The 26,054-nt window shown below is 54.8% G+C and overlaps 2 protein-coding genes across 3 annotated transcripts in view; both read right to left on the bottom strand.

The window, feature by feature from the left end:
- Window positions 1-205: 205 nt before the first annotated feature.
- On the bottom strand, window positions 206-3,038 carry WFIKKN1 (WAP, follistatin/kazal, immunoglobulin, kunitz and netrin domain containing 1). The gene is made up of 3 exons (XM_068420213.1): window positions 2,977-3,038; window positions 2,623-2,902; window positions 206-1,745 (listed from the first exon to the last, which is right to left on the bottom strand). The coding sequence occupies exons 1-3, from the start codon at window positions 3,036-3,038 to the stop codon at window positions 264-266; spliced, it is 1,824 nt and encodes a 607-aa protein (XP_068276314.1). The 3' UTR covers window positions 206-263.
- Window positions 3,039-6,777: 3,739 nt separating this feature from the next.
- The window catches only part of RAB40C (RAB40C, member RAS oncogene family), a 39,573-nt gene continuing 20,296 nt past the window's right edge, over window positions 6,778-26,054 (bottom strand). For both annotated transcript variants that reach the window (XM_068420094.1, XM_068420095.1), the window contains exons 3-7: window positions 25,316-25,376; window positions 23,072-23,132; window positions 12,281-12,358; window positions 11,309-11,531; window positions 6,778-9,858 (exon numbers count right to left, since the gene is read on the bottom strand). In XM_068420094.1, the coding sequence (XP_068276195.1) occupies window positions 9,578-9,858; window positions 11,309-11,531; window positions 12,281-12,358; window positions 23,072-23,132; window positions 25,316-25,376 (704 nt within the window). In that variant the 3' untranslated portion in view covers window positions 6,778-9,577. The remainder of the gene's footprint in view (window positions 9,859-11,308; window positions 11,532-12,280; window positions 12,359-23,071; window positions 23,133-25,315; window positions 25,377-26,054) is intronic.

The raw sequence follows: 26,054 nt of genomic DNA on the forward strand, positions 1-26,054 counted from the left end.
CAGACCTCCCACCCCTCTGCAACCCAACCCAGTCCTTTACTGCTGCTGGCCAGGCTGGGGGGATACATGGGGGGGTGGGGACACGCGGCAGATAAATTACAGGGGCGGTGGGAGCTGGGCTGGGGCTCAGCACGGGGCTGGGGGGGAACTACACGGCAGTGGTCATCCCTAGATACAAGCACTGGTGTGGGGGCTCCCCCAGGCTGCCCCCCTCCATGGGGGGGGGTCTGTAGCCCCCCACGTCGGCACGTCCCGGCTCTCCCCTAGTCCTGGAAGCGGTTCAGGAGGTCGCAGGTTTTCTTCTCCATCAGCTCGTAGATCTTCTTGACCCGCTTGTCGTTGGCAGCCCGGACGTAGCTGCTGGGGTCGAGCGTGGCCATGCCGTCGTGCACCTCGCCCATGATGATGAGCGGCCCGTCCTCCACCGTCATGTTGGGGCAAGGGCAGCTCCAGTCCATGTCGGTCAACGTCACCTCCAGGTACTTGATGTTGAAGAACTTGAGGCCCATCTTGTCATCCTTGAGGACGTCCTCGAGGGCGAAGCGGGCGATGCCGGAGTCCTGGTCCTCCACGATCTCCATGAGCCGGCCCACGATGGCGAAGTCGCTGCGGCAGAGGCTCAGCACCATCTTGCTCTTCAGGCGGCACGCTTTGCACTGCAGGCTCTTGGGGAAGGGGCAGACGTCCTCGCAACTCTCCTTGCTCTCGAAGTTGTTGGTGTTGCCCTCGCAGCCGCCGTAGACGAAGGAGTGGCACTGCTTCAGCAGGTGGTTGTAGGCCCAGCGGGGCTCCCACTCCTGGCAGGGCCCCTGCACCATGGGCAGCAGGCAGGTGGGGCGGGCGCTGCCCACGCAGGCAGCCTGGCACTCCTCATAGGTCTCAAAGTGGTTCCTGTTGGCCCCGCAGCCGCCGTAGCGGAAGGTGAGGCAGGAGCCCTGCTTGCCGTCGAAGTGCCAGCGCACCTCCAGGGCCTCGCACCGCCGCCGGTCCGGCTCCTTCAGGCACTCAGCGCTGGGGAAGGGCTGGGGGCTGCTGCGGGGGGTCCCCCCCGGCTCCCGCCTGAGCACCGACAGTGGGAAGTCGGCGCGGAGCAGCCCGGCGGCGTTCCTGGCCGTGCACGTGTAGATGCCGGCGTCCTCGTGGCGCGCGTTGTAGATGACCAGCTGGCCGATGTTGGTGACCACCACGTTGCCGTACATCTGGTCCGGCCGCATGATGAAGTTCTCCTCCCTCTCGCTCTGCTTCTCCCAGGTGATGTCGGGCCGCGGGCGCCCGCTGACGTCGCAGCGGAAGCTGACGGTGCCGCCGGCGCGCACGGACTGGTGGAAGGGGTCGGTGTAGAGCGCGGGGGGCACCGGCGCCTCGGGGCCGGCTCCCGGCGTGGGCCGCGCCGTGGTCTCGCGCGGCTCGGGGCTGGTGTCGGGCCAGGTGAAGATGTGCTTGCAGGGGACGGTGGTGAGGCGGGTGCCGCGCAGGCATGCCTCGGCGTCCATGTAGCACTTGTTGTAGTAGGTGAGGCCGTCGGAGGCGCAGGTGAAGTTGGGCTCCTTCTCGCAGCGGTCCTTGCACTTGCAGACGGGCTGCCCGTCCCAGATGTCGCAGTCGGAGCCCTGCTGCGCGCACACGAAGCTCTCGCACGAGGCCGCGGGGGCCAGCGCCGGCGCGCTGCCGTCGGCGAAGCGGGCGGCCACGCAGCTCCGCAGCCCGCACACGTTGGTGCAGCATTTCTCGAAGCTTTCGCAGTCCTGGCCGGGGAGGGGGGAGAGGAGATGGGGGGGGGGGGGAGTGGTGGGGGTCAGTGCTGTGCCGTGGCCATGGGTGCTGTTCCCACCCCCCCGCCCCGGGGCTTTTGGGAGGGCAGGGGTCCCCCGTGCAGCCCCGTGCACCCCCAGCATCACTGGGCTCCGGGTAAGAGCTGGACCTCCCCGGTCCCAACACACCCTCAGCCCCTCCAGCACGGTTAGGGGTGCGCTGCAGTGGTGATGACCCGTTCCCCCTTCTCCCCTGGCAGACAGCACCTCACCCCCCTCAGCTTTTGCTGGCTGAGGGGAGGCAGAACTCATTGCACAGATGAACTGCAAAGGGGTCCCTCCCCCTGGGTCTGGGGGCTGAGGTGGGGGTGCCCCTGCTCCCGGCTGTGGAGCCCGGAGCCGGGGGTCTCCTGGACGGGCAGCCCAGTCTGTGGGTGGGCTCCTGCCCTCAGGGAAAAGTTTGGGGGGGGCTGGGAGAGGCTGTGCACTGCCCGCGGGGGGGTCCCATCCCATCGCCCCCATCCCATCGCCCCCATCCCAGACCCTCAGCTGGGCGGGAGCATCCTGGGGGAGCACAGATGGGGTGCTTTGGCACGGGGCATGGCCTGAGGGGGACACATGGGGGAGCAACAAGAGGTTTCTTTGCCTGCTGGGGGGGCCGGGAAGCAGCCCCGGGGCACCCCTCATGCCAGCCGACAGCCGGGGCTTGGGGGGCAAAGCTGCGGCCGGGCTGAGCCCGTTGCACCGGAACAACTGAACCGGCTGCACCACCGGGCACAGGACCCGCACCCCAAAGCATCTCCCTGGGGGGACCTGGGCATGTCCCCCCCCCCATCCCCGTCCCCACACCCCCCTGAGCCCCCGCGCTCACCTGGTCGGCCTGGCACTCCCGCTCGCAGGTGCTCTGCGCGTCCACCCACAGGTTGGGGTTCAGCTGGTTGGGGCAGACCCCCGGGTGCCGCGTCCTGCCCGGCTGCAGGCTGAGCCCCGCCGCCGCCGCCAGCAAGGGCAGGAGGAGGGCAGCACCCATGGGTGCACGCCGCCGCCCGCCCGCTCGCCGGCCTCGGCGGCCAAAATCCCCCCGAGGAGGCATCTGGCCACCCCGAGGAGGCATCTGGCAACCCCGCGCCGCCGGCCTGGCTCGCTGGGGATAAATCACATCCAGGATGGAGGGGATGAGGGAGAAGGCGGGGGGACAAAGAGGAGGAGGAGGAGAGGACCAAACCTCTGCCCTTCAGCACGCCCAGCGCCCGCTGGACCACTGGCGCTGCTGCCCGCCGCCTCCATCCATCGCCGCCGCTCGGCTCTCGGGGCACGGGGACACGGTGGCAGCGGTGGCCCTTGGCGAGGGGGGCTCAGTCCATCGCCGGCACGGCGAGCGGGGCGAGTGGGGTGGAAGGGGAGGACGGGAGAGGTTGTAATCTGAATCTCCTCCCTTCCCACTGATGGTTCTGGGTGTTTGGAATGGGAAAGGCGCTGACCTCAGCCTCTAACCCCGGCGAGCCCAGCGACCGGCTGGGCAAACACGGGGGGAGATCAAAGGCAGAATGCAGAAAGTCTCCAAAGAGGGAGAGTGAAAGGAGGAGGGGGGGGACACAGAAAAAAAATGCCCGGCCCACGGGGCTGAATTCCTGCAGGATGAGAAAACAGCCAGAGCCTGCGGTCCCGCTCGGCCAGGGCCACCGGCACGGAGAGACGCGTGCCCACGCCGTGGGGCTGCCAGGGAGCGGGCTGGCCTGGGAGCCCCTCACCCCGCACCTCACCTCTGGGTGCCCGCTGGCACTGCGGCCAAGGCAGCCCTGCCATGGGGGTCCCGGCACTGGCATGTGGCCACCCCGTTCATCCCCGCTCGCCAGCAAGTGCCGCGCGGTGCTGCCCGGCACGGGACCCCGCCTGGCGTGGCAGCGCGGGTGCCCCCGCGGAGGGTGTCCCGCAGCCCACAGCAGCTCCCAGCCCTCCCTGCCGCTGATTTACGGCCACGCTGTCATTGCCCGAGCTGGCAGGCAGCGCCTGGCCGTGCCAGACCCCGGCGGGGCTGCTCCGGCACGGGCTCCAATCCTGCCGCTGCCTCCCCGAGCACGTCCCGCAGCCGGCCCTAAGCTGGCAGGAGCCGGGCCTGGCTCCCCGGCCAGATCTCCCTAATCCCCGCTGGAGACTGACCTGCAGCAGGAACATTTCACAGCAGCTCAGGAGCATTAACTCCTCCGGCACTGGCGAGAGCCACAACCCACCCAAGGGGGTTTGCCCTCGGGGGGCAGCTCAGCACCTCCACCCTCCCCTCGGCAAGGCCACAAACTGGAGGGGCAGGTGTGGGGGGTGGGAAAGCTGGGAGCCTTTTCCTGGTATTTTTTGGGGGGGGAAACCAACCCACGCACACCCCAGAGGTGTTTTTGCCTGTCATGGGTTGGTGCTCCCCCAGTCTGTGGCTCCCGGGAAAGCCCCGTTGCACCGGACCAGGCGCTCCGGGGGGGGCCCTCGCCACTCGCCGCGCTGGCAGGGCCGCAGCCGCCGTGCCCCGGCACGCTGACCTTCAGCGGGGCCGCTGACACAGCGCCGCGACCTGCCACCGCCGCTTCCCTGCCCGAGTGGCCACGGGGGCCAGCGAACAGCCCAGTGCCGGGGCTCTGAAACCCCAAAGCAGCATCAGGCCGGACACCAGCTTGCCGTGCCCACGCATGGGGGGCCAGAGCGTGTCCTGTGGCTGTGCCCGAGGGCCCGGCCGGCCTCGGACACGGCGGGGAGGTTACGCTGCCCCGGGACGCTCGCGGGGAGGCTGATGAGATGTTTTGCAAACAGGGAATTGCATCAGGATGCCCCGGCCTGGGAGCTGCGTGGGGCTGTGCCCTGCCCGCCCCGGGGCCAGCCAGCCGAGCCCAGACACTGCCTGCCTGCAGCAGCATCACGCATGGAGCCCCCCGGCCCCCAAACCCACCTCGCTGCGGCAGGCTGCTGCAACACCTCGCTCCCCGAGGCCACAAATCCACTTTGGGGTGCCCCAGGGTCCTTCCGAGGGTGCTGGTGCAGGAGGGAAGAGGAAACCCAGAGCCCACCTTTGGCCCACCCCCACGCTGGGCTCCACGTGGTCACAGCAACAGTCCAAGGAGATGCCGGTGCTGGCCCCTCTCTGGGGCCGGGGAGCAGCCCCTGAGGGGCGACCCGTGTTTCACGCCGAAGCCCAAGACACCTCAACCCCGTGTCACCGGGATCAAAGGCAGCGAGGCCGGGACAAGCGCCTGCCGGGAACCTGTGCCTCGGCGGTACGAGGCCGGCCAGACGCCACGTGGTTGGAAATGCAGCTCTCAATGACTCCAGACCCTCACCCAGGCCTGGGGACCCCCGCCCGGGCCCTGCTAGTGTTTCTTCAGCACAAGATGAAAGAAAAAGCGACTCTCCCCACCCTGGACCAAGCCCACGACAGACTTTCACCATCTAAAGGCTTAAAGCAGCCATAACCTCAGTCTCCCCCAAACCGTTCACCTCTGCACGTCCACGCACCCACTGAACCCGAGAACAGGGATTTTTTGGGGTCACTTTCAAAGATCAGAGACACCGATGTGAGTTTTGTGGCTCACCTTCTCCCTTCGAGGCAAGGGAGCTCAGCACCCCGTCCTGGAGGGAAGGGCACAGCACCACGTCCCCCCTCCGATAACACCCCGCACGCAGGCAGGAGAGCTCCTGCCCCGCCAGTGCACCCATGGGCACGCGCATCCTCGTTTTCAAGCATCTCGGGTGCAGTCAGATGAAGGTCACCGGTTCTTCGCAGCCTGCATGGCACAACCCCGCCGGGGACAGCGGGACCGACCCCAGACACCCTCGAATCGGGAAGGTGAGGGTCAGAGAAACGCACTCAACTAGGGAACACCTGAACCAGCCCAGAGCAACCTGCTCCCTCCTCTTTCCCCAAGGAACAGGCACCCCATAAGCTCTCCCAGCCTTTCCCCACCGCTCCAGCTGTGCAGGGGGTTTTCTCGCCCGGCTCTGCCTGAGCACAGGCAGCTCCAGCGCCACAGGCTCTGGCTGCCCGTACCCCACCTGAAACCACACACAGCCTTTGTTTGGGCTCTGCTGGCGAGAGGGAACAGACATTTTCAGAACCCCCCTGCAAAGGATTAACAAAAAAGTCTCCCTGACTTCCCTGACCAGGCTTTCACCTTAGCTCCAGGGTTTTCCAGGCTGCAGACACTATCTCATTTCCCCCGTGCCCCCTCCCAGCCCCGGCAATTACTACTTAAGCTGTTAAAACAAGCGTGGCCGGTCTGGTACGAAGTGGAAAATCTGATCCTAGGGAAGCGAGCAGACAGGGAAAAAGGGAGGTCAGGGGGAGGTGGGCTGCAAACGAGAAAGAAAAGCATCAGGAATGAAGTTTCCCCTCCACCCCAGGAGCAAACCCCCTTCCTGGGGGCTCCCCCCCAGCCCCAGCAACACCCCGATGGTGACATGGGGGGTCTGAGCTCCCTGCGGCATCTTCTCCATTTCAAAGTCACGTTGATCCCGGTCTGACTTCCAGCTTGTTCCAGTCTGGGTAGGATGGGTGGACACTGGGGTGGCACTCAGTCCTCGCCCCCTGAGCTCGCCCGGGCTCAAAGGGACGATTTAAGGCTTTGATTTTACCTGCAAAACCCACCCTCGTGTAGCAGGGGCTGCGCCCAACGCCGCTGCGGAGCCCGGCTGCCTACAGCCGCCCGAGATATTAAACGTGGGGCAGCCTGGCCTGCCTCTTCCTAGAGCTCCACTACCCAAAAATCAGCAGTTCTGCAAAAACAGCTTTTAGTAAGAACAGTTTCAGCTTCTGCGTGTGTAGAGAAGGGCAAAAGAACCCCCAGAGCCAGGAATTGTAACTTTAAGACCCCCAGAAGGTACAACCTGAGGTTCACAGGAGTTAATTGTGTGGCTGATCCTACAAATGGCCACAGACCCCTACACCACAAGCAGCCCCAACTCCCCAGTTTTGGGCAAAATTACCCCCTTTTCCCTTCAACCTCTTCCCAGTCCATAGGAAAATTGATACAACTTCTCCACCTTTCAATTGGTAGTTCAAAACAAAACAAAAAAAAAAGACTTTAATTTATACAAAACAAAACCAAGTAGAATCAGTTGAACAACATTGACTGTACAAAGGAATAAAAAAATAAAAGGATAGTCCAAAAAAAACCCAATTCAGGAATGGTACAAGTGTTGGAGAGCAGCTACAGACTAGTGTTGACATCAGATGCAAGAATCTTTTCCTTTTAAATTAAAGAAAAACAAACCCAAAACCCAGAAAAAGGTTTTTGCTGAGCAATGGCTCCAGGTAAATCTTTCATCCTCACTCCGGCCAGGATCTGTTGAGACTTTATAGGGTGAAGAAAAAAAATCAACCGCAGGATAAAAGGTGTGGGGAGGTGTCACACGTGGCAAAGCCAAACCAAGCAGAGGTGCACGGAGCTTTTCTAGACATGCAGCAGCTTTTGTGATTTGGGGAAGGAACCCTTCGCCCCTCCTGCCCGGAGCAGCCCGGCGAGGGGCCCCGCGGCGCTTGGGGGATGTTTCCCAGGAGCAGTCGCCCGTCTGCGGTGCCCATCACCTGTCGGCTGTAGATCCCCGGGGGCTGCTGAGCCAGCAGCGATTGTCTTCTGCTGCGTGATAAGTGATGGGAAACAGGTGCCGGCCATCCCAGACAGGTTCTCCAAATCCCCCGGCCTTCGTGCCACCACGCCGAGCTCGGCTCGGGCTTTGCTCTCGAGCCAAACCACCACTACAAAGGATTCTTCTCCCCCTCCCCTCCTCTCCATCTGCCTGGGGGTTTAATTCTCTCCTCGCTCATTCGAGCCGGGCAATAAAGCACGCTAGAGATGAGCCAAGAGACCTACCCCTGGATTGTAGAGCAGAACAAAAGGGTGGGGAGGGCGTCTTCACCTCCCAGGTCGGCTCCGAAGGCGGGGAAGGCGATGGCCCCGCGGAGGGATGCTCCTCTGCCTGAACAACGCGGGTCCGTCGGCCGCGCGGGAGCCGCTGCGGCTTCATTCTGCCCGCGCAATGCGACGAGCGGCTCTGGGCAGGGGCTGGAGAAGGGCGAGCCCAGGCCCTGAGGAGTTGCTAACCCCAGGAGGGAGATGGCAGCACTGCACCGGCTGCTCCCCTCGCTGAGGAGGAGACCAGCCCAGCACAAGGAAAAGCAATTCGCTTTCTACCACCCTACTCACAATCTACACGTCCTGGCCGCCTATGAGTATCTGTTGGCATAGCTTAGCCCCGCTGCCAACCCCGCTTAGCTTCTGCAAGGGGCGAGGTGGGATTTCTGAGCTTCCAGGTGAATTTACAGCACGGGACGAAGCCAGGGAAGCACGTGCCCTTGCTTGACACAGGATCTTCTCCCACGGCACGTGCACATCTCAAGCTCTTGCCGCTGAGCACGCGTGCCCCTCTCAAACCCCGGAGCAGTCCTACAGAGCAGAGCAGTTTGCTTTCCCCATGTCCCAGGGCTGCCCCGAGAGCCGAGGGGATTTGCCATGACGGGACCTGGGGATTGCTGCTTTCCCACCCAAACCTTTCACCTTCCCAGTCCCTGCTCCTCCACGCTCCAGCGGGGAAAAGCTGCTTCTGTCCTTTCCCCACTTTCATCCGGGAGGAGCCGCCGCGACGCCGGCTCAGGCACGACGCCTTTGGAAAAGCAAAGCGAGAAGCAGCAGCCGGGATTCGGGGGCTGTCGCAGATGGAGGGCTCTGGGAGCCACCGCCGAGGTTTTGCAGCACTAAGGGACAAAATTCAGCGTTTTTCCTCTGCTTTAGGCATGATGCTTCACCCTCTGCTCCTCAGCCCCGACGAGCCGCGCGTCAGAAGGTGCAAAGCGAGGAGGGCATCAGTCTGAGCGCAGAGCTGCCCCTTCGTCCTGCCTACCACAAACCCCCAGACCCGGCCTCCCCGCCCTGCCTCTGGCACTCACAACTTTTAGGGAATGATCGGAATAAAGCAGCTTGGGGTATGGTACACACAAATCGGTCCTTCCTTCTGCAGACGTGGCATTGAGAAAGACCCAGCGCGAGCGCGGGTGGCGACTGAGAGTCTCTTAAAGCATCTGTGTGTTTTCATCGGGAAATCCTCCACTTCTCCCCTTTGCTCACACTGGGAAAGTTAATCCAGTGCTTGTATGTACATGGCTGCATAAAATTTTCCCTGACTGCTTCTTAAAAAAAAAAACAACCCTTAAAAAACAAGTGATATATATATGTATGTATAATATTTACATAAATAAACGAAGAAGGCAAGCAGACTGCTTCCTTCCCGCTCCCAATTGGCCAACTCTTGCCTTGGTTTTTTTTGGCAACAGCAGGTTAACATCCCAGTGAAAACTGTCACTAGTTCCCTGTGCCCATTTCATTTTTTTCCCTACATCCAATGATCACTATTGCACCAGCAATCTGTTCAGGAGGCCAAGAGTTAAAGTTGCAGCACAGACTCTCCTTGCCCACTCCCTTAAGCCTCTCAATCTTCCATTAAATCCATTTCTCCATTGAGACTGGATGAGCTTTTTTCCCCTTCCCTTCCCCTCCCCTCCCCAACCCGGCAGCTGCTGAATTTTCCACCCCCAGGGCCGAGAGGCAAAGCCCAAAGCATTCTTGGAGGGTCACTTGGCAGAGTCCTCTCCCCGCCAGCGCGGCGAGATCCAGCCGGCACCGCGCTTCCTACGCGCGGCCAAAACGGGAGCACGTCCCCAGCGCCCGCGTGCGCCGTCGGCAAAAACCCGCCCGCGGCCCCTCTGAAAGGATCCAGTCGCAAAGGGTTAAGTGTGCAAACAGCTGTACATCGGTGGGTGGGTGCGGACACCTCAGAAGCTCACGTCCATCCTGCTAAGAGATCTTGCAGTTGTTGCGTGAGCAGTTCTGTGGGGGGCTCTGGGGCGGGCGAATTGATTTGGATCTCTTCAAGCTGTTCCCTTTGCTGCTGCTCCCGCCGCCGCTGCTGGCCAAGGAATACGACCGGCCGTGCATCATCACCGCGTTCATCCCGTTGGCCATCGAGAAGGATTTCAGGTGACTCTTGATGGTGACGGGCAACGGCAGCTTGTCAATGAGGTGGACTGGGGTGCAGGACACGATGGCTCGGCAGCACAGGTCCTGTAAGCTGAACACTGGTGGGAGGAAAGACCAGACACTCAAGGGCCAAGAGATTTCAAGGGCTGCGTTCTCCCTACAGCTATTCCTTACGCTGTGCAGTTCCTGCTCCTTTGGGGAGAGGAACCAATAACGATTGCCCAGGAGCCTTGAACAGGGAGCAGATTAGACAGGACAGAAGCTTGGGAACCTCCAGGTAAGCTCTGCCGTTGGAGGTTAGTGCTTTGTGAGACACCAGTTTGGTGTCAACATGGGGTTTAGGCACTGCCACTCACATTCCTGCCAGACACTTGGCTTCTCAAGCCATCATTTGGCAACCAGAAGGACATACCCAGGGAAGGAGGCAACAGGGTCAGCAAGCCCTGGAGCAGGACAGTCTCAACTGCAGCCACAGGGCCTGCAGCAACAGAGATGCCACCAAGCCAGAAGATGACTCTGCCTTTTCAAGCTTCCCAGCGTCCTCTTAGCTCAGCGTACACCATGTGAGGCTGCTCTGGGAAGTCTCCTTGGCGGGGATCTCCCAGCAAGCAGCCACACGAGGGCACGCTTTCACCTCCAGCCTGCCGCAAAGCCACGCTGCTATTCCAGAGCGGGCAGCCAGCAGCTGCAAGTCCTGCCTCTGGAAGAGGTTCAGGAGAGGGCTGTGAATGCAGCCCAGTTCCTGCTCTTTCCCTCTGCAAGCTGGAGACAGGGCAGGGGCAGGAGCCCAGGCAGACAATTTGGTGACTGGGGCCAGCAAACAGGATTCTCCCTCCCTCGTGAGCAGGAGCTGGGGATCCATGTGAAGGCAGGTCACCCCAGGAGTGCAAACCTCCTGCTGCTCAGACCACCAGCAGGGCACACTGCGACCTCCGGTCAGGAACGTGGGACCTAAGACTATTTTGTTTCAAACGCAAGAGGCCAAGACGTGACACGGACTCTGCTCGCAGTTTGCCACGCTGCAACGCACGTGCCTGGGTATAGGGAACATCCCAGCCCACTGCTGCACGCCGACAGCAGGGACGTGATTGAGTCCCTTTCAGCTCCTTGGACTCGCTCTGCTTCCACGTCCCTCCAGAAGAGGAGACAGAAGCTCAGGCAAAGGGTAAGGACAGAGGTGCTTGCGCTTGGGTTCATCCCACACAGCCATTTGATTGAAGTACTTTCAAGGTGTAACCTTAATTGCCCTCAGCCTCATCCAGAGTCTAAGTGGAGAGGTGGAGGCTGCCCCAGAGCAATTCAGGTCCTAGACATGCCGAACGGCCCTGCGGAGCTGCCCAGCCCTCACCGCTGCCTGCCGGGCTCCTGTGCTTGTTGTGGCTCAGCTTCTGCTTGTCTCACCCGAGGCATTTCTCCGTGTCAGGTGCTTTCAGATCCCCCAGTTACAAATAAACACACCTCCCACCCAGGCAGTCAGTCCTACCCCTCCATTTCAGCCCAGCCAGCTCTCACGCCTTCCCTACATGGTGCATCTTCCTCGCTACTCACCTCTGTTTGGTCTCCAGATCTTCTCCATGCCGTGCCGCATGAGGACGATACGGGACAACTCCGTGAAGGACTCGATGACGTTGAAGTTGCACAGGGGGCTGACCTCAAAAAACGTCATGCAGTTCTTCTCCGCATAAGCCCGCGCCTGCTCCGTTGGCACCTGCCGCTTGAAGGCGAGGTGAAGCCTGTTTCCCACCAGGATCCGAGGGACACCAGGGGCATGCTTAAAAAAAAGGAAAGAAGCAGAGAAATCATGGCTTGTCCTCAGTAAGGGCAGCCCACACCCCGTGTTCTGCTTAGCCGCAATAGCAGTGAAGGGCAAAGAAACTGCTCTGTGACTGAGAGGGACTGCCAAGCCGTACAACACTAATGTACCCCCTCTGCAGACCGTTTTAGAGAGGACCTTCCTATCTTCCTTGACCATTCCCAAGCCCTTTCCTACTACTCTGGATTTCATAGAATCACAGAATGGTTTGGGTTGGAAGGGACCTTAAAGCTCATCTCGTTCCAACCCCCCTGCCACGGGCAGGGACACCTTCCACCAGACCAGGTTGCTCCAAGCCCCATCCAACCTGGCCTTGAGCACTGCCAGGGAGGGGGCAGCCACAGCTTCTCTGGGCAACCTGGGCCAGGCTCTCACCACCCTCACAGCAAACAATTTCTTCCCACTATCTCATCTCAATCTCTTTCAGCTTAAAATCGTTCCCCCTCATCCTATCACTCCATGCCCTTGTAAAAAGCCCCTCTCCAGCTTTCCTGTAGCCCCTTCAGGTACTGGAAGGTGCTAGAAGGTCTCCCTGGAGCCTTCTCTTCCCCAGGCTGAACAGCCCCAACTCTCTCAGCCTGTCTCCATAGCAGAGGGGCTCCAGCCCTCTGAGCATCTTCGTGGCCTCCTCTGGACTCACTCCAACAGCTCCAGACCACTATATATTTTGCTGTAGACCACTGCATGTGTTCTTCCATTCAACTCACCTCATCTATTTCCTTTATCCATCGGTCTATCCCGTCGAAGGACCAGCGATTAGTGATGTCGTACACCAAGAGAATTCCCTGGTGGAAGAAAAGCAGGAGCGATCAGGAAGTTTCATAGTCAGCAAAACGAAAGGGAGACACACCTGAAAGACCACCTCCATATGCAGAAACCAAAAGGCTAAGGTGCAGAACATTGCTCCACCTGCACTATTTGTGTGCTTGCTGGGGCAGAAATTGAGACAACAGGTCTGTGCTAACTCAGTCCCAGACTACTAGGGAAGGTTTTACTCCTGTTTTGGCTTGAACATCCTCCAAATCATTTCCAAAGCAGCAGGAACTGCCTTGGTGACTGTATCTGGAGGAGCAAAGCACACTTTCCTCCTCTCACAAATCTGATACAAACTCACTGAGGCAGAAACAGCCTTTGTCTTTTCCCCTGATGCCGAACAGCTGCATTCAGTGGCAGGATGGCAGCAGAACATGAAGAGGTTAATAAAGCACACCCATCTGCAGCACGTTTTCCCTCTCCAGAACCTGTCTCATTCTGTCGTCCCTTTGTTGGCAAGGATAAAGTTGAGTGATGCCAATAAGCCACACAGCATCTGTGCAGGACTGAGATCTCACGACCGGGATCCTCGCCAGGCTTTGCTGAAGGTGGCTGGTGTTGCCAATTGTCACTGCTGCACTGGCAGAGAACGAACGTGGTACAGCGATGCTGGCACACCCCAGAGGGTCACATCAAAGATCTCGCTGTAGGACCTTCCCCCTGCCCTTTCGTCTGGAAAGAGAGGTACCTACAGCATCCCCAGGCCCACATCCATCTTCCCTGAACACCACCCACGTCCCTGACTCACTTCCCAGCCACCTTTGAGGTGCAGCACAATGATGCTGGCAAGCAGGACAGGCACAACTCAAGGCAGGGAAGTTTGTGCCTGCAGCCATGCCGACATGGAGCAGCACCTCGGAGGGTATCCACCCGTGCCTCGAGCCCTGCTGGCAGGACTCAGGACCACAACGAGCCTGCTGGCCACCACTCAGGTCTGCAGCAGCTCCTACCAAGTGAGCTTTTCTTGAACCAAAGCACTTCTGAGGACAGACACAAGGAAAGTAGGCTATGGACGGCCCTGCAGGCACACAACCGGAGCTGCCTCTCAGCACCGGCTGGGCACACACAGCATTTAGCACATTGTCTGAAGCAGCAGCCTTTCTGCCACTCTCCCGTTATTTTTCTGACTTCCTGTCACTCTCGTCTTTGCAATCAAGGACATCTCAAGTGACAACAGGCACTTCAAGGCTCCTTCGCAGAAGCGCAGTCGAAGATGCCCTGAAACGGGAACTACGGAGGAACAGATGATCTCGCACCGTGGGAGGAGGCAGCACAGCTGGGAACGCGGCGCCGGATGAAAGGTAACCCGGCAGCGGTGAGACTAAGCCAAGGGCAAAGCAAAGCGGCCCGAGCCAGGCTCCAGGATAACAGCTCATTGAGCAGCAAGCTCAGCAGAACCAGTCTTCTCTGAATCAGGGGCGTCCTCCAGGAACAGCCGTCCCTATGGCGAGTCCCCAGCGCACGCAGAAGAGGTCTGAAGTTGGCAAAGGGAAGTCTCAGCTGGCAGCCTGGTCCTCCCTAGGAGATGCCTCGATAGGGCGCAGCGAAGGAGGGAGCTGACAAACTGCTGAGCATCTGCCCTGGTACATCAGGGACTATCAGGCACCCTCAGGTACTAGTGGAGTTGCTCCTTTACTCATGGAAATGGAAGATCCTCTACACAGATGGGAAACAGTACTCCTCAGTCCTCCTGAAACACATCTGCTGCTGCCAAAGCCCGTGATGAAGTGGGCAAAGCCTGTACAGAGTGATGTGATACACCTCAAGTATGTGAAACACCTCAAGTATGTGAAACACCTCAAGTTTACGGAAGAATAATCATCAACATGAGATCTGGAGCACACGGGAACAATAAAAGTCAGGGCATCTGAGCCAAAGGCACTTGAATCCTCATAGTAAAGTCTTGAGCTGGCACTTGAAGTGTTCCCCCCACTTGCAAAAGCCTTTCTCCGAGTGTGCTGGGTGTGCCTGGATGTTGTTTGCCTTTCTCTCAAAGCTCTCTCAGAACGAGCAGCTCTCACAAAGCCTGCTCAATTTTGCCATTTTTAAGTCGTCTTGGTCAGAACAATTCTGATCCTGGAGCTTTATCCCCAACCTCACTGCACAGCACTTCCATCCTGGGCAGTCGCTCTCCAGGCAAAGCTTGCTTCTTCTGTCCTCGCGTGGTGGGTTGGTCTGCATGTCTGATAGCCCAACACGAAGAGCGAGCCCTTCAAAGTCTGGGTTTGAGGTTGTTCTGAGGCACCTGACGATGAGTTTTCAGAGTTGCAGAAGCATGTGTGGGGTGGGGGGAACAGATGCATCTTCAGTTTCCTCCAAGGAAAATCTAGGGCTCATGGCTTGCGTCCATGATTTTTTGCATTTCTCATTTCTAGAACAGTCAAAAAACTTTATACTCAAAAAGAATTGGAAGTTGGGTTTTGTTTTGGATGAGAGAATCAGTTTCTCCGAGGTTTAGATAGGAAAAAATAAGGAAGGAATAATTTTCCATAATTAAAAAAATCCACAAAAACAAAGATACTGCTTTTCAAGAACCCAACTCAAGAAATACCAGGATACATCACATCTTAAGTGCATTAAACAACAAAAAAAAAAAAAAAGAAAAAAAAGAGAGAGACTCTGGGCTTTTTCATTTTTGTTATATTTGTTTTGACTTTGAGCTTCCAAGGCTGCACATGTGAATGAATGAGAGTCAGGGAATAACAAAGCAAAAAGTTTGATGACCCCCTTCCAAGACAAACTGCCAGCGAGTTAAAGAAAGTCTACTTATTTTATTTCTGGATTGACAAGTTCCTTTAGCCAAGAGAAACAGACCCAAGACCTAGTTTGTGAAGACTGCTTCTGCCAGAAGTACGCTCTAGGAGGAGAGGGTTTTTAAGCTTGCTGGCAGCTGCAGCCTGGTTCTTCTTTAAATAGGAATAAGGATAAAACATCAGCAAAACTGCAGCCCTGAGTTCTCAGGAGCAGGGTGGAAGGTCAAGACGGCGATATCTAAATGCAAGAGACAACACTGTCTGCCAGCTCACCCTCCAAGCCATAACACAGCTCCAGGCATGGACATTTAGAGTTAAGATTGTCAAGTGAAGCTTCCCAAAGCTCAGAAGACACCAAGGCCAAGGTGTCTAATGCCTTGCTTCTGTCCCATCCTCCCCAGCACGGGTATTAACACCAGCTCTACTGTACCTCAGCAGAAGATGGAGGAAGCAGTCTTTAAAAGGCTCTGGCCAGCTCATGGTGCTGCCAAATAACCTCGTATTTCTTCCACGTAGCGCTGGCGTGCTCCAGACACCACGTTTCTAAAGCACACATCCCAAATACACTTTGTCATTAGCATTTTCCTCCCTAGAGAGAACAGCACACAGACAGGGAGCTGGCTCCATCTCTGCAGAGTGCTCCAAGTAAGATCTGTTGGGTTTTCTTTTTCTTTTTTTTTTAAAAAAAGTCTCCTTTGGAATAATGTGCCCAGAATTTTAATTTACTCAACTAGACAAACGAACAGCTTCCCATTTGCAGCCTAAATTATTCTCTAAGTGCCTAGATGGTTGTCAACACCATAATATCTCCACACCTCTCAATTTTTAGTTTCACAAAGCACCTTTATAAGTGTTACGTACCCCAGGCTCCCGCAGCATGAAGTGAAAAGCTGCACCCTCAGGTTCTCAGATCCAGGGTATTCTGGAGCCCTCACCAACCCTCCTTTCTTCGTGTTCTCTTCAACCTGCCTACAGGCTTCTGTGTGAGGTGGAAGATGACTGGACTCAACCCCAGACCTGTCTTGGATCTTTTCACAATTGATTTTCAAAGTTCACTTCCACTCTGTTTTTGTTCCACGCCACTGGGATCGGCACGACCCTAAGCACACCAACGACCGAGGTTTCCATGTGAGTACGTCACATAGTGAACAAGGAACACAGCGAGATCATCTGTCATTGTATCCAGCGGCACATGTGGACACTTCACTCTGCCAAAACCCAAACTTGTTTTCTGCAGGAGCTTGCACAAAGATCTGCCCACATAACCAAGGGGAAAAGGAAAAAAGTATCATCCCTGGCTGCTTGCTGCATGTTTAGACCAGGCTTATAAGCAAGAAGCTGTTAAAGGTGAGAGAGAAGCAGCACGCTCACCCATCAGTGCAAAGCAGACTTCTCCAAAAAGGCTTCTCAGATGCTTTGGGAGCTGGATCTCCAGCCACTCGCACAAGCAGGCAAGGACACGGCTGGGGGAAGCAATCGCTCGCACGACTGCCAAGGACTTCAGCTCAGTGCAGGCAGATGACAGGGCGGCCAGGAAAGTGTCACTCGCTGGCATTCTCCACCGATGGAAAAAAGCTGTTGCTGAAGAAGCCTGGAAGACCCCCCCCCCGGCTGGATTTCTCTGTCCCACAGGACAAAGTAAACCACAAACAAAGATCCAGCGCTGACGGCAACCAGAACACTCTGTCTCTCCTGCCTGCTCTTTCGAAGCGATGTTTGGTCACGGCTTTCCAGCTGGCACCTTGGACCTTGGCTCATGGGCCATCACATCCTGCTGCCAAACCATTTCCCAACAGCATAACACATTGGGGGGGGGTTATTTATGACTGAGCTTTTGATAAACCATTTTGGCAGGCAGGGGGGACTCCTCCAGCAGCTGGACAACCCCATCAAAACAGCCTGAGGCAGGTGAGGTACTTGCAGCAACCAAGAAAGCCATAAGGTAGAGCAGAGCCTCCATCTCAGAGTCTGCTGAGCTGCCAAAAAAGCCACCACCTTCCTGCATACTAAGAAGCCCTGAAGAGGATAAACAGCAGCTACTCAAATCACCTGCCTAAGCAGAACTCAACGATATTGCAGTCTACAACTACCTGAAGGGAGGTTGTAGTGAAGTGGGAGTCGGCCTCTTCTCCCGGGCAACCAGCGATAGGACAAGAGGGCACAGCCTCAAGCTTCGCCAGGGGAGGTTCAGGCTGGACATCAGGAAGAATTTCTTTACAGAAAGGGTTATTAGCCATTGGAAAGGGCTGCCCAGGGAGGTGGTGGAGTCACCATCTCTGGAGGGGTTTAAGAAAAGACTGGACATGGCACTTAGTGCCCTGGTCTAGTTGACATGGTGGTGTCAGGGCAACGGTTGGACTCGATGATCCCTGAGGTCTCTTCCAACCTGGTTGATTCTGTGATTCTGTGATATTCATTCTTCTGTTAGGGCTGCAGCTTTGCTGTAAGATGGGAGCGTTTTTGAATGTTGATTATGGCTTCCTGGAGATGGTCTGAGACTATTCATGAAGGACCTTCTGTATCACACTGTCTGGGAAGAGTTGGCAAGCCACATTTCCAGAAACAGTTTAAATCCCTGGCACATGAGGGCATCAGGAACGATACCAGCACTGCTGCTCCCTTGCTAGATCAGAAAGCACCACCACAACCGTCTCTCTCCCCTCTGTGATCACTCTTGGAATAGCTTGCGTTTGCTCACAGCAGCCAGAAGAGCCACAGCTGCACCCAACAGTCGAGATCAGCGTGCCAGCTCTGCTGTCGGTATGATTGAGACCTTATAACCGAGCAGCAAAAAGCCACAGAGCAGCAGGCCAGGAGCAAAACGAAAGATTTCTGAAGCACCTTTAAGCATCACTAAACACCTTTCACCATGCACTACGCTGCGACAACTAATATAAAAATCCTTCTGCAACACAGCAAGCTCCAAGCTCCCCGAGTTTGTTCTGCAGGTCACAACACTACTGGGTTTCCATCTCTACCCTCCCCTGGCTCTGCGCTCACCATGATGTGCCCTGCACACTCTCCCTGCCACACCGGTGCCCAGGGGCCAGCGCTCTGCTATCCCAGACACGATTGCTCCTCTTTTGCCCCAAAGCAAGACCCTGAAGCCATGCGGTCAGGCCCTACAGGCCCAACAGACCCTAAGAGGGAAGGGATGATGAAAGCAGCTGTGGTAGGAGAAGGGAAACTCAAACCTCTGGGAAGCAAGAAGAGAAGTGGGAGTCGGCCTCTTCTCCCGGGCAACTAGCAATAGGACAAGAGGACACAGCCTCAAGCTTCGCCAGGGGAGGTTCAGGTTGGACATTAGGAAGCATTTCTTCTCAGCAAGGGTCATTAGCCATTGGAAGGGGCTGCCCAGGGAGGTGGTGGAGTCACCATCTCTGGAGGGGTTTAAGAAAAGCCTGGACATGGCACTTAGTGCCCTGGTCTAGTTGCCATGGTGGTGTCAGGGCAATGGTTGGACTCGATGATCCCAGAGGGCTCTTCCAACCTGACTGATTCTGTGATTCTGTAAACGGAGCCGAGTCCCAGGCACACCAGTATGCCACAAGCCTCCACCTTGAGCCAAAGAGCTCACTGCACCCCTAATGAGGGCAGAGCAGCTAGGCAGGGCAGGGAGGGGAGGCAGGACAGATCTGTGATCCTCACAGCAAAGCCCGAGGCAAAAGCTGAAAGAAGGGACTGCTCCTCATTTGAAGCAGCTCATCAAGGACAGTGAAGCTATTTTACTTGATGTTTTCAAGCAGAAGTTGTTCCTGCCAAACATGAAACCCACATGGCTACGTACCCAGGCAAGTGGTGTGGAGTCTAAACTGAGGAAGGCATTGAGGTGCTCAAGAGCAGCCCTTTCACTGGGAGGGACTAGCCTGAAGTGCAGGCTGAGCAAAGCACGAGGCTGTGCTGTGGGGAAAGGAAAACTCCCGAGAAGGTCTGCTGCCTGTCTGGAGACTGTTTTCCCACTGTGCAGCCTCTCCAGGGTTTACTTCAGAAGATTCAATTCTTATCACTACACTTGAGAAACAATAAGGTGTGTGTGGGAAAGTCAGGTGTGCATCCCTTACCTGAAGGCACTTCTCATACCAAGGACTCTCTTAAGCCCTGGCTATTCAGATGCCCACCCTGTTCTCAGTCACCCCTGCACGGGCTGCCAGGGTGCTGAGGCCAGCCTCTGCTCCCACAGCCAGCCTGTCAAAGTCCTCTTTGGAAACACATTCTTCAAGCTCCCCTTGTGCTCCTTACGGGAAGATCAGTTCAGGGTCTTGCTCCTCCACTCAGTGAGAACCTGCTGCTAATTTTCAGTGTGAAGGTGCTTGTGGCCAGTTTATCCCGAGCCGTTCTTGTACAAATATCACATTAAACAGAGCTTTTCCCACCCTGGCATCTCTCTTCTCTGCTCTATTTATTCTTCCTGAGCTTTTGGCTTGTTAGGTTAAAAAAAAAAGCTGTTTCTCTTGCCTCCAACTGGATTTGCATCAGGCTTCCTACAGCAGAAGTCCTGAAGTCTGAGGATATCAAGAGAGGAAAGCAGCCAGCTGAAGCAAAGAAGTCAGTACAGCACGCAGCATTAAATGCTGCATTTTATCTCTTTTCACCCAAACAGCACTGGATTAAGTTGTCTTTATGCTGACGCTATGCCAGAAGAAGTTAGCTTCTGCATACTGAAAATAACTGGAGGTGTTGAAGTCCATTCTTGCAGTCACACAGGCATTTGATATTCAAAACAAACAGTCCTCTCACTTTGGTTAACCATTACGAGTTTAAATTAAGATACTTTCCTCTTCCATTGAAAGACAGGCTGCATCCCCAGCAGCGTGGCCAGCAGGGCGAGGGAGGGGATTCTGCCCCTCTGCTCCGCTCTCAGGAGACCCCCCTGCAGTGCTGCGTCCAGCTCTGGGGCCCCAACAGAAGGACACGGAGCTGTTGGAGCGAGTCCAGAGGAGGCCACGAAGATGCTCAGAGGGCTGGAGCCCCTCTGCTCTGGAGACAGGCTGAGAGAGCTGGGGCTGTTCAGCCTGGAGAAGAGAAGGCTCTGGGGAGACCTTCTAGCACCTTCCAGTGCCTGAAGGGGCTACAAGAAAGCTGGAGAGGGACTTTTTACAAGGGCATGGAGTGACAGGACGAGGGGGAATGGTTTTAAACTGAAAGAGGGGAGATTGAGATGAGATATTGGGAAGAAATTCTTTGCTGTGAGGGTGGTGAGACCCTGGCCCAGGTTGCCCAGAGCAGCTGTGGCTGCCCCCTCCCTGGCAGTGTTCAAGGCCAGGTTGGATGGGGCTTGGAGCAACCTGGTCTGGTGGAAGGTGTCCCTGCCCAGGGCAGGGGGTTGGAACAGGATGAGCTTTAAGGTCCCTTCCAACCCAAACCAGTCTGTGATTCTATGTGGTGAGTTATTTAAGAGAGACAATACCCTTATTCCTGCTAACACAGGACTATTGCTGTACAGCCACATGGGAGCCAACCACCTGCTGCTGAAACCAGTCCGAGTTTTACTCCAAGCCACCTGGAGCAGACTGCACAGGGACTCTAGTTATCAGCCTTCAAGAGGCACCCACTTCTCACTGTGGTCACCTCAAGAACACTTTCAGAGGGCAGTGGAGATATTTCACTCGGGAACTACCCCTCCTCCTACTGGGCAGGCTTGCTGTTTAGGGCTGTTTTGTTGTTTTTAAGGGTAAGGGTTGACTATTTTGGAATATCAGGATTAAGGCACGAAAACAGTACTTTGGAAACGGCACCTTTTGCACAAGCAGAATGCAGGCTCTGAGGAAAAGGCATAAGCTACACCTTGCTGTGCAAACAAGCTCCACACCCCAGCATTCAGCAATAAAGTATTCACATTAGATGTCCCTCTGCCTGGCTGATGAGGTTTACTGCGAACATCTCTCAGATAGACTCCTTGGGAGGGGGAAGCAGATAAGATGGATGAGGCAAGCCTTGCAGATGTTCAGGTGAGAGTTCCTAAAGCAATACTGATAAATACAGCAGAAGGGCAAGATGTTGCCTCCAAAGCAAAGAAGGTCAAGAACTTCATTTTGAGGAAGGAAGATAAAAGCAATCTTCAATTTCAAACGTAAGGTCAACCAGATACAAACCACCTTCACGGCATCCAGTGTCAAACGTAGTGTCTAGGGAGAACAGGCTGCAAGAACCCAAAGGATGCACCGTGCCAAGTGCCTTACAGCTCCAGAGCAGGTTCTAGGCAGATGTGTACCTGTCTCTCCATCCAATTCAAGTATTCTCATCACTACTTGTTTCACCTCTCCTGTCTACCCCAGTTCACTGTAAGGCGGCCCCAGCTACGAGTTCTGGCATGTGGGTGCAGGCTCTGCTGGGTGCAGCCCTGTGGAGACACAGCACTTGCTCCGAGGAGCTCACAGTCTACACCAAGGGGAGAAAGTCTTTTGTACAGCACTTTGGAAAAGCAGGTCATGCTGCAGACAGGGGTAGAAGCTCTCAGATGATATTTCTAGGCACATTAGTTGGGAAGCCTGCCACTTTCTATTCCTAGTTTGATCTGGGCATCTGATACGGCAAGGTCTCAGAGAAAAACTGACCAAAGCGAAGTTATGTGGTCACCAGAAAACCACGTTGGCTGATTCTGTTGATTTATAACAGGTAAGGCAAATTACATGGTCTCAAACCCACAGGTTATATTAGGATTGGAGCTCCAGATTCTTCTGAAACGTAATATGGGCAGAGGGAAGCTTAAAGATAAACTCACACATGGGATCGAGCATGCGAACGGGAGATCCCGTACTCTCCCACCGCTGGAGGCACGCTCCGACACTCCTTGCCTTGCACTTCTGCAAGCACCAGGAAATTGGCCTCTGCTTCAAAGGAGCTGCCTCAAAGCCATCCACACCACCAGAGATGTGCACAAACAAGAACAAACAAGACACCGGAGGAGATATCAACAGCACATCCCAGGCAAAGTGCTCTCATGTCTACAGCGCAAGGGAATTTGCAGGAAGCCTTAGAGTGCGTGATGGATTTTACCAGTTAGCAAAGCAAAAGGTCTACAGCTACAAGGAGCAAAAAGCCAAGAGCAATAGTGGCAAGAGCTTGAATAAAAGTGGCAAAGCTTCCCAAAGGCTGGGAAGCTGCCAGGACGCTGGCACAGTCAGGAGCTTGATCTATAGCTTCCGACTCTTTGTGTCTGAGAGAGGAGGAATTTTCTACAAAGTTTTCCGATTTGGATACCAAAGAGAAAACACAGCAGTTCATTTAACTCAGAAAGACTATCCTGGAGGGAGCCTGTCACATTACTAAAAGGATGACAATAAAACTATAAGAAAGCACTGTTAACTAACAGCAATCTTACAGAGGACCACAAGATTTTTCTGCTGTTCAGAATCGAGATGCTATTCTGGAGCAGGGCCCAAAGGAGAACCTCTAAGTGTAACACTCTGTCTCATGTTTTAAGGAACGTACTTTACGATCCAGTGGAGCTGCTCTAGTTTCAAGTCTGCATCAAACATGCAAGTAGGAGCCACCCTATTTTTGGAACTGACTTGAAGGCACCACAGACTGGAAGAACTCCATTGGGAAAGCCAGTGTCATATTTAAACAAATGTGACAAACCTCAGAAAGTACGAGCTCCCACACTAAAGCTGAGGCAGATCTAGAGCTAGAATTGCCTTGTCCTCTATAACCCCATCTTCTCAGCCCTTCCCTAGAAACTAACACTGAATACAGTCTGTAACAGACCTTTCCTGTAGCAGTTTAGGAAAGTCTGTCATTCACTCCCCTCTCTCCCACCATTTCATAAAAACAGAATACCAGGCAGCAAGACGACACGCAGTGCCTCTTGGCATTCACAGAGATCCCATCCTTTCGATGTGTTCCTCTTCAGAGCTCTTCACTATGGCATGATTTTTACAGCCTAAATGAAAAGCAAGCGTGCCCCATCGAAGCACTGAGAGCAGCACTCACCTGGGCTCCTCTAGAGTAGGATCTGAAAATGGTGCAAAATCTTCCTTGCCCTGATGTGTCCCTGCAACAAAGAAAAGTTACAGCTGTGAGATGTGGAGAATCAAATCCCATCCTGCACATCTCCTGTTGGACCTAAAAAAAATATATAAATAACATTCAGCGTTGATCTTCTCAGACCTTTAGAACATGCATGGTATCCAAACTGCTCTGCACGGTGTTTTTTTGGAAGAACTGGTGGGTGCATCACCACCTTTGGTTACAGTCAGACACAAACCAAAACCACTCAGCTTCAGCACTACCTTATGATGTACGAGGATGTAAGTCATTTCACTCCCTTGGGCAAGATTTTCTCTCTAGTTCCCTACAGTCCATGGGAGTTCAAAGTCAGAGTGAGACTGCAGACCTCTCCTAGTCATGGAGAACAGAAAATGAACATAACCACTCAAGATAGAATCACAGAATGCTTTGGGTTGGAAGGGACCTTAAAGCTCATCTTGTTCCAACCCCCTGCCACGGGCAGGGACACCTTCCACCAGACCAGGCTGCTCAAAGCCCCATCCAGCCTGGCCTTGAACACTTCCAATAGGAGAAATTGTCTTGCACTGTCTAGTTTCACTTATTTTTCTAAACACGTTTTAACCAAAATGAAAGGAAGTATCTTTATGCCCAGATCTGACAGACCTGTTCGATCATACCCTACAGAGAGTACAAGAACAGGACTAGGGAACAGCGTTTCTGGCCCACTGCGACAATAAGGGGCTATTCAATCACTATTGCTTGTCCTGACTGCAACTCTTGACGTGGTATAAATAAGTTTGACCACATTACCAGGACCTCTCAGTGCCAGTGGGAACATCTGGGACAGTAAGCCAGAGCCCAGACACTGATTTAACCAGTATATACTGAAATGTGTCAGGGCAATCAGAGACACGTTACGATGTCTATCATATCTATTCACTGGGCCAGGATAAAAGACACATTAATGACCCCTGAGAAGGCTGATGAATCCCTCAGCCTCCGATTTGCACCAGCTATATGAAAAAGGCACTGACCTCAAGTTCAGGACAGTCATTCTTTCAGATCTAAAGCTTTCAAGGATCATATTATTGGTCCTGGACATCAATCTAACAGTCTGTGCTTACATCTTCTTCTCCCCTGACAATCAAATGTTGGGTTGCATGAGGAAAGTAATGGTAAAAGATTACACTAAGGCATCATAAACCAATGCTACCAGCTTTTCAGGTCCTGTGCTGATTCTCCAGCTCAAAAATTACAGTATAAAAACAAGAGGGTTTCAAGAGGGAAGCAGTAAGTTAACCACACACTTGGGGCTGAATTGTTAAAACAGACATCTTACAAGAGACAAAATAGGAGCAGCACATATAAACATACAAGCTGGAAAAGATAAACTAGCTGCTGCTTTACTTTTGTAAGAAAAATGAGGACATTCAGCTTCAGAGCGCAGGGGTGTAATTAAACCAGGAAAATATATGCTGCTGGAGTCAAGTCACTGAGGCTGAGACCACGGCGTTATTAATTCCTATTTAACAATTCACACAGATTACTAATATTCCTGTTATTTGACACAAGCATTGGTAAAGGGGCTATTTAACTTCATGTGTTAGGGCCTGTGTCATTCCCTACTAGATCCAGGTGAAACCCAGAATAGGGGCAGGCTACTTATCCTTCGTCTTTCATCTACAGGATTGTTGTGTCAGCTTCTCAGCAGGTTAAACCTCAGACAAAACTGGGCCAGAAGGACTCCAGATCTCCCTCCGGTGCTGACAGATAAAGCAGGGGTCACCCCTCCCATGCAGCGTTCTCCCATCTCCATCCCAGTGTCAGGTCACTCCAGTTAATCCTGCTCTCCAGGGGTTTACCACACTCTGACACTAACTGTGAGGTCTAGTCACTGCTCTTGTTTTAATTTTCTGCTTAAGTCATTGAGAAATATCCAGGCTTCTGTAGGGACTTCACTCTATTTTTTTTTTTCTCCTCCTTTCCTATTCTCTTGTCTATATTTCTCATCCCAGGATTTCAGGAAAATCCAATATTGCTTCCAAAACAATGGTTTGTGCTACTCGACCGACAGAAAGAGGTCCGGTTTGCTGGAGTAACTGCCTGGTAAGAACAGCACTGCACGCCTGGGGGTGCTCTGTGCTCCCCACAGCTCGGTACAGCATCCCACCACCAGCACTGTCACCCGTCCTGCACTCGTGGCCAAAGCAGCTCGGAGACACTCACCAGAGTTCCAGCTTGACCCTTCTGCCGTCCAACAAGATCGTCGTGGTCTTGTAGTCAATTCCTGAAAGGAAACCCAGAAAAAGCTGAGCAAACACCAAGCAGGTCTTCAGAGAAGGACAAGAAACCTGCTCTGCCCACCCAGATCTATCACTTGGTGTTCACACAAAGTGATGGTTTCTCCCTCTTGCTGGACCGCGTCTTCGTGGAGGGCTACAGAGACCTGACAGAAACGGACCTCGGCTTCAAGGCAAAGGCTACTCCTCGTGGAGCTCTCTCCCTCCTCCCTAAAAATATAGGTAACCCCTAGATTGCTTCTTACTTCTCCATTGTTGGATAAAACCTGTTAGGACTGGAGCTGCAGGAGATTCAGCAATCTGTAGCAAGTGACAGCACTAAGCGACAGACTTTCGGGGGGTCAAACAGAGATATGAACAATTTAGAAGCATCTCTGCTAAGTCAGCCTGCAGAGCCACCATCTCTCAAACAAACAGCATTGCTCAAAGGACTTTTGAACAGTTCAAAGGACTTTTTGGGAGGCAGGTGATACCGAAAGCCTGTCCAGAAAATGGTGTTTCCTCTTCTGAGCAGCTCTCGGGTGCGTATCATACAGGGTCATATCTCTCCCCCTTTACCAACAGCTGAGAGTGCAGCACGGACAACTCCTTTTGGCAGAGCCATCCTACCAGAGCAGCGGGACACCCTCAAACCACACCGCCGGGCTGTGCTGGCAGGCGACTCC

Source organism: Nyctibius grandis, chromosome 30 (assembly GCF_013368605.1).
Source record: "Nyctibius grandis isolate bNycGra1 chromosome 30, bNycGra1.pri, whole genome shotgun sequence".
NCBI lineage: Eukaryota > Metazoa > Chordata > Aves > Nyctibiiformes > Nyctibiidae > Nyctibius > Nyctibius grandis.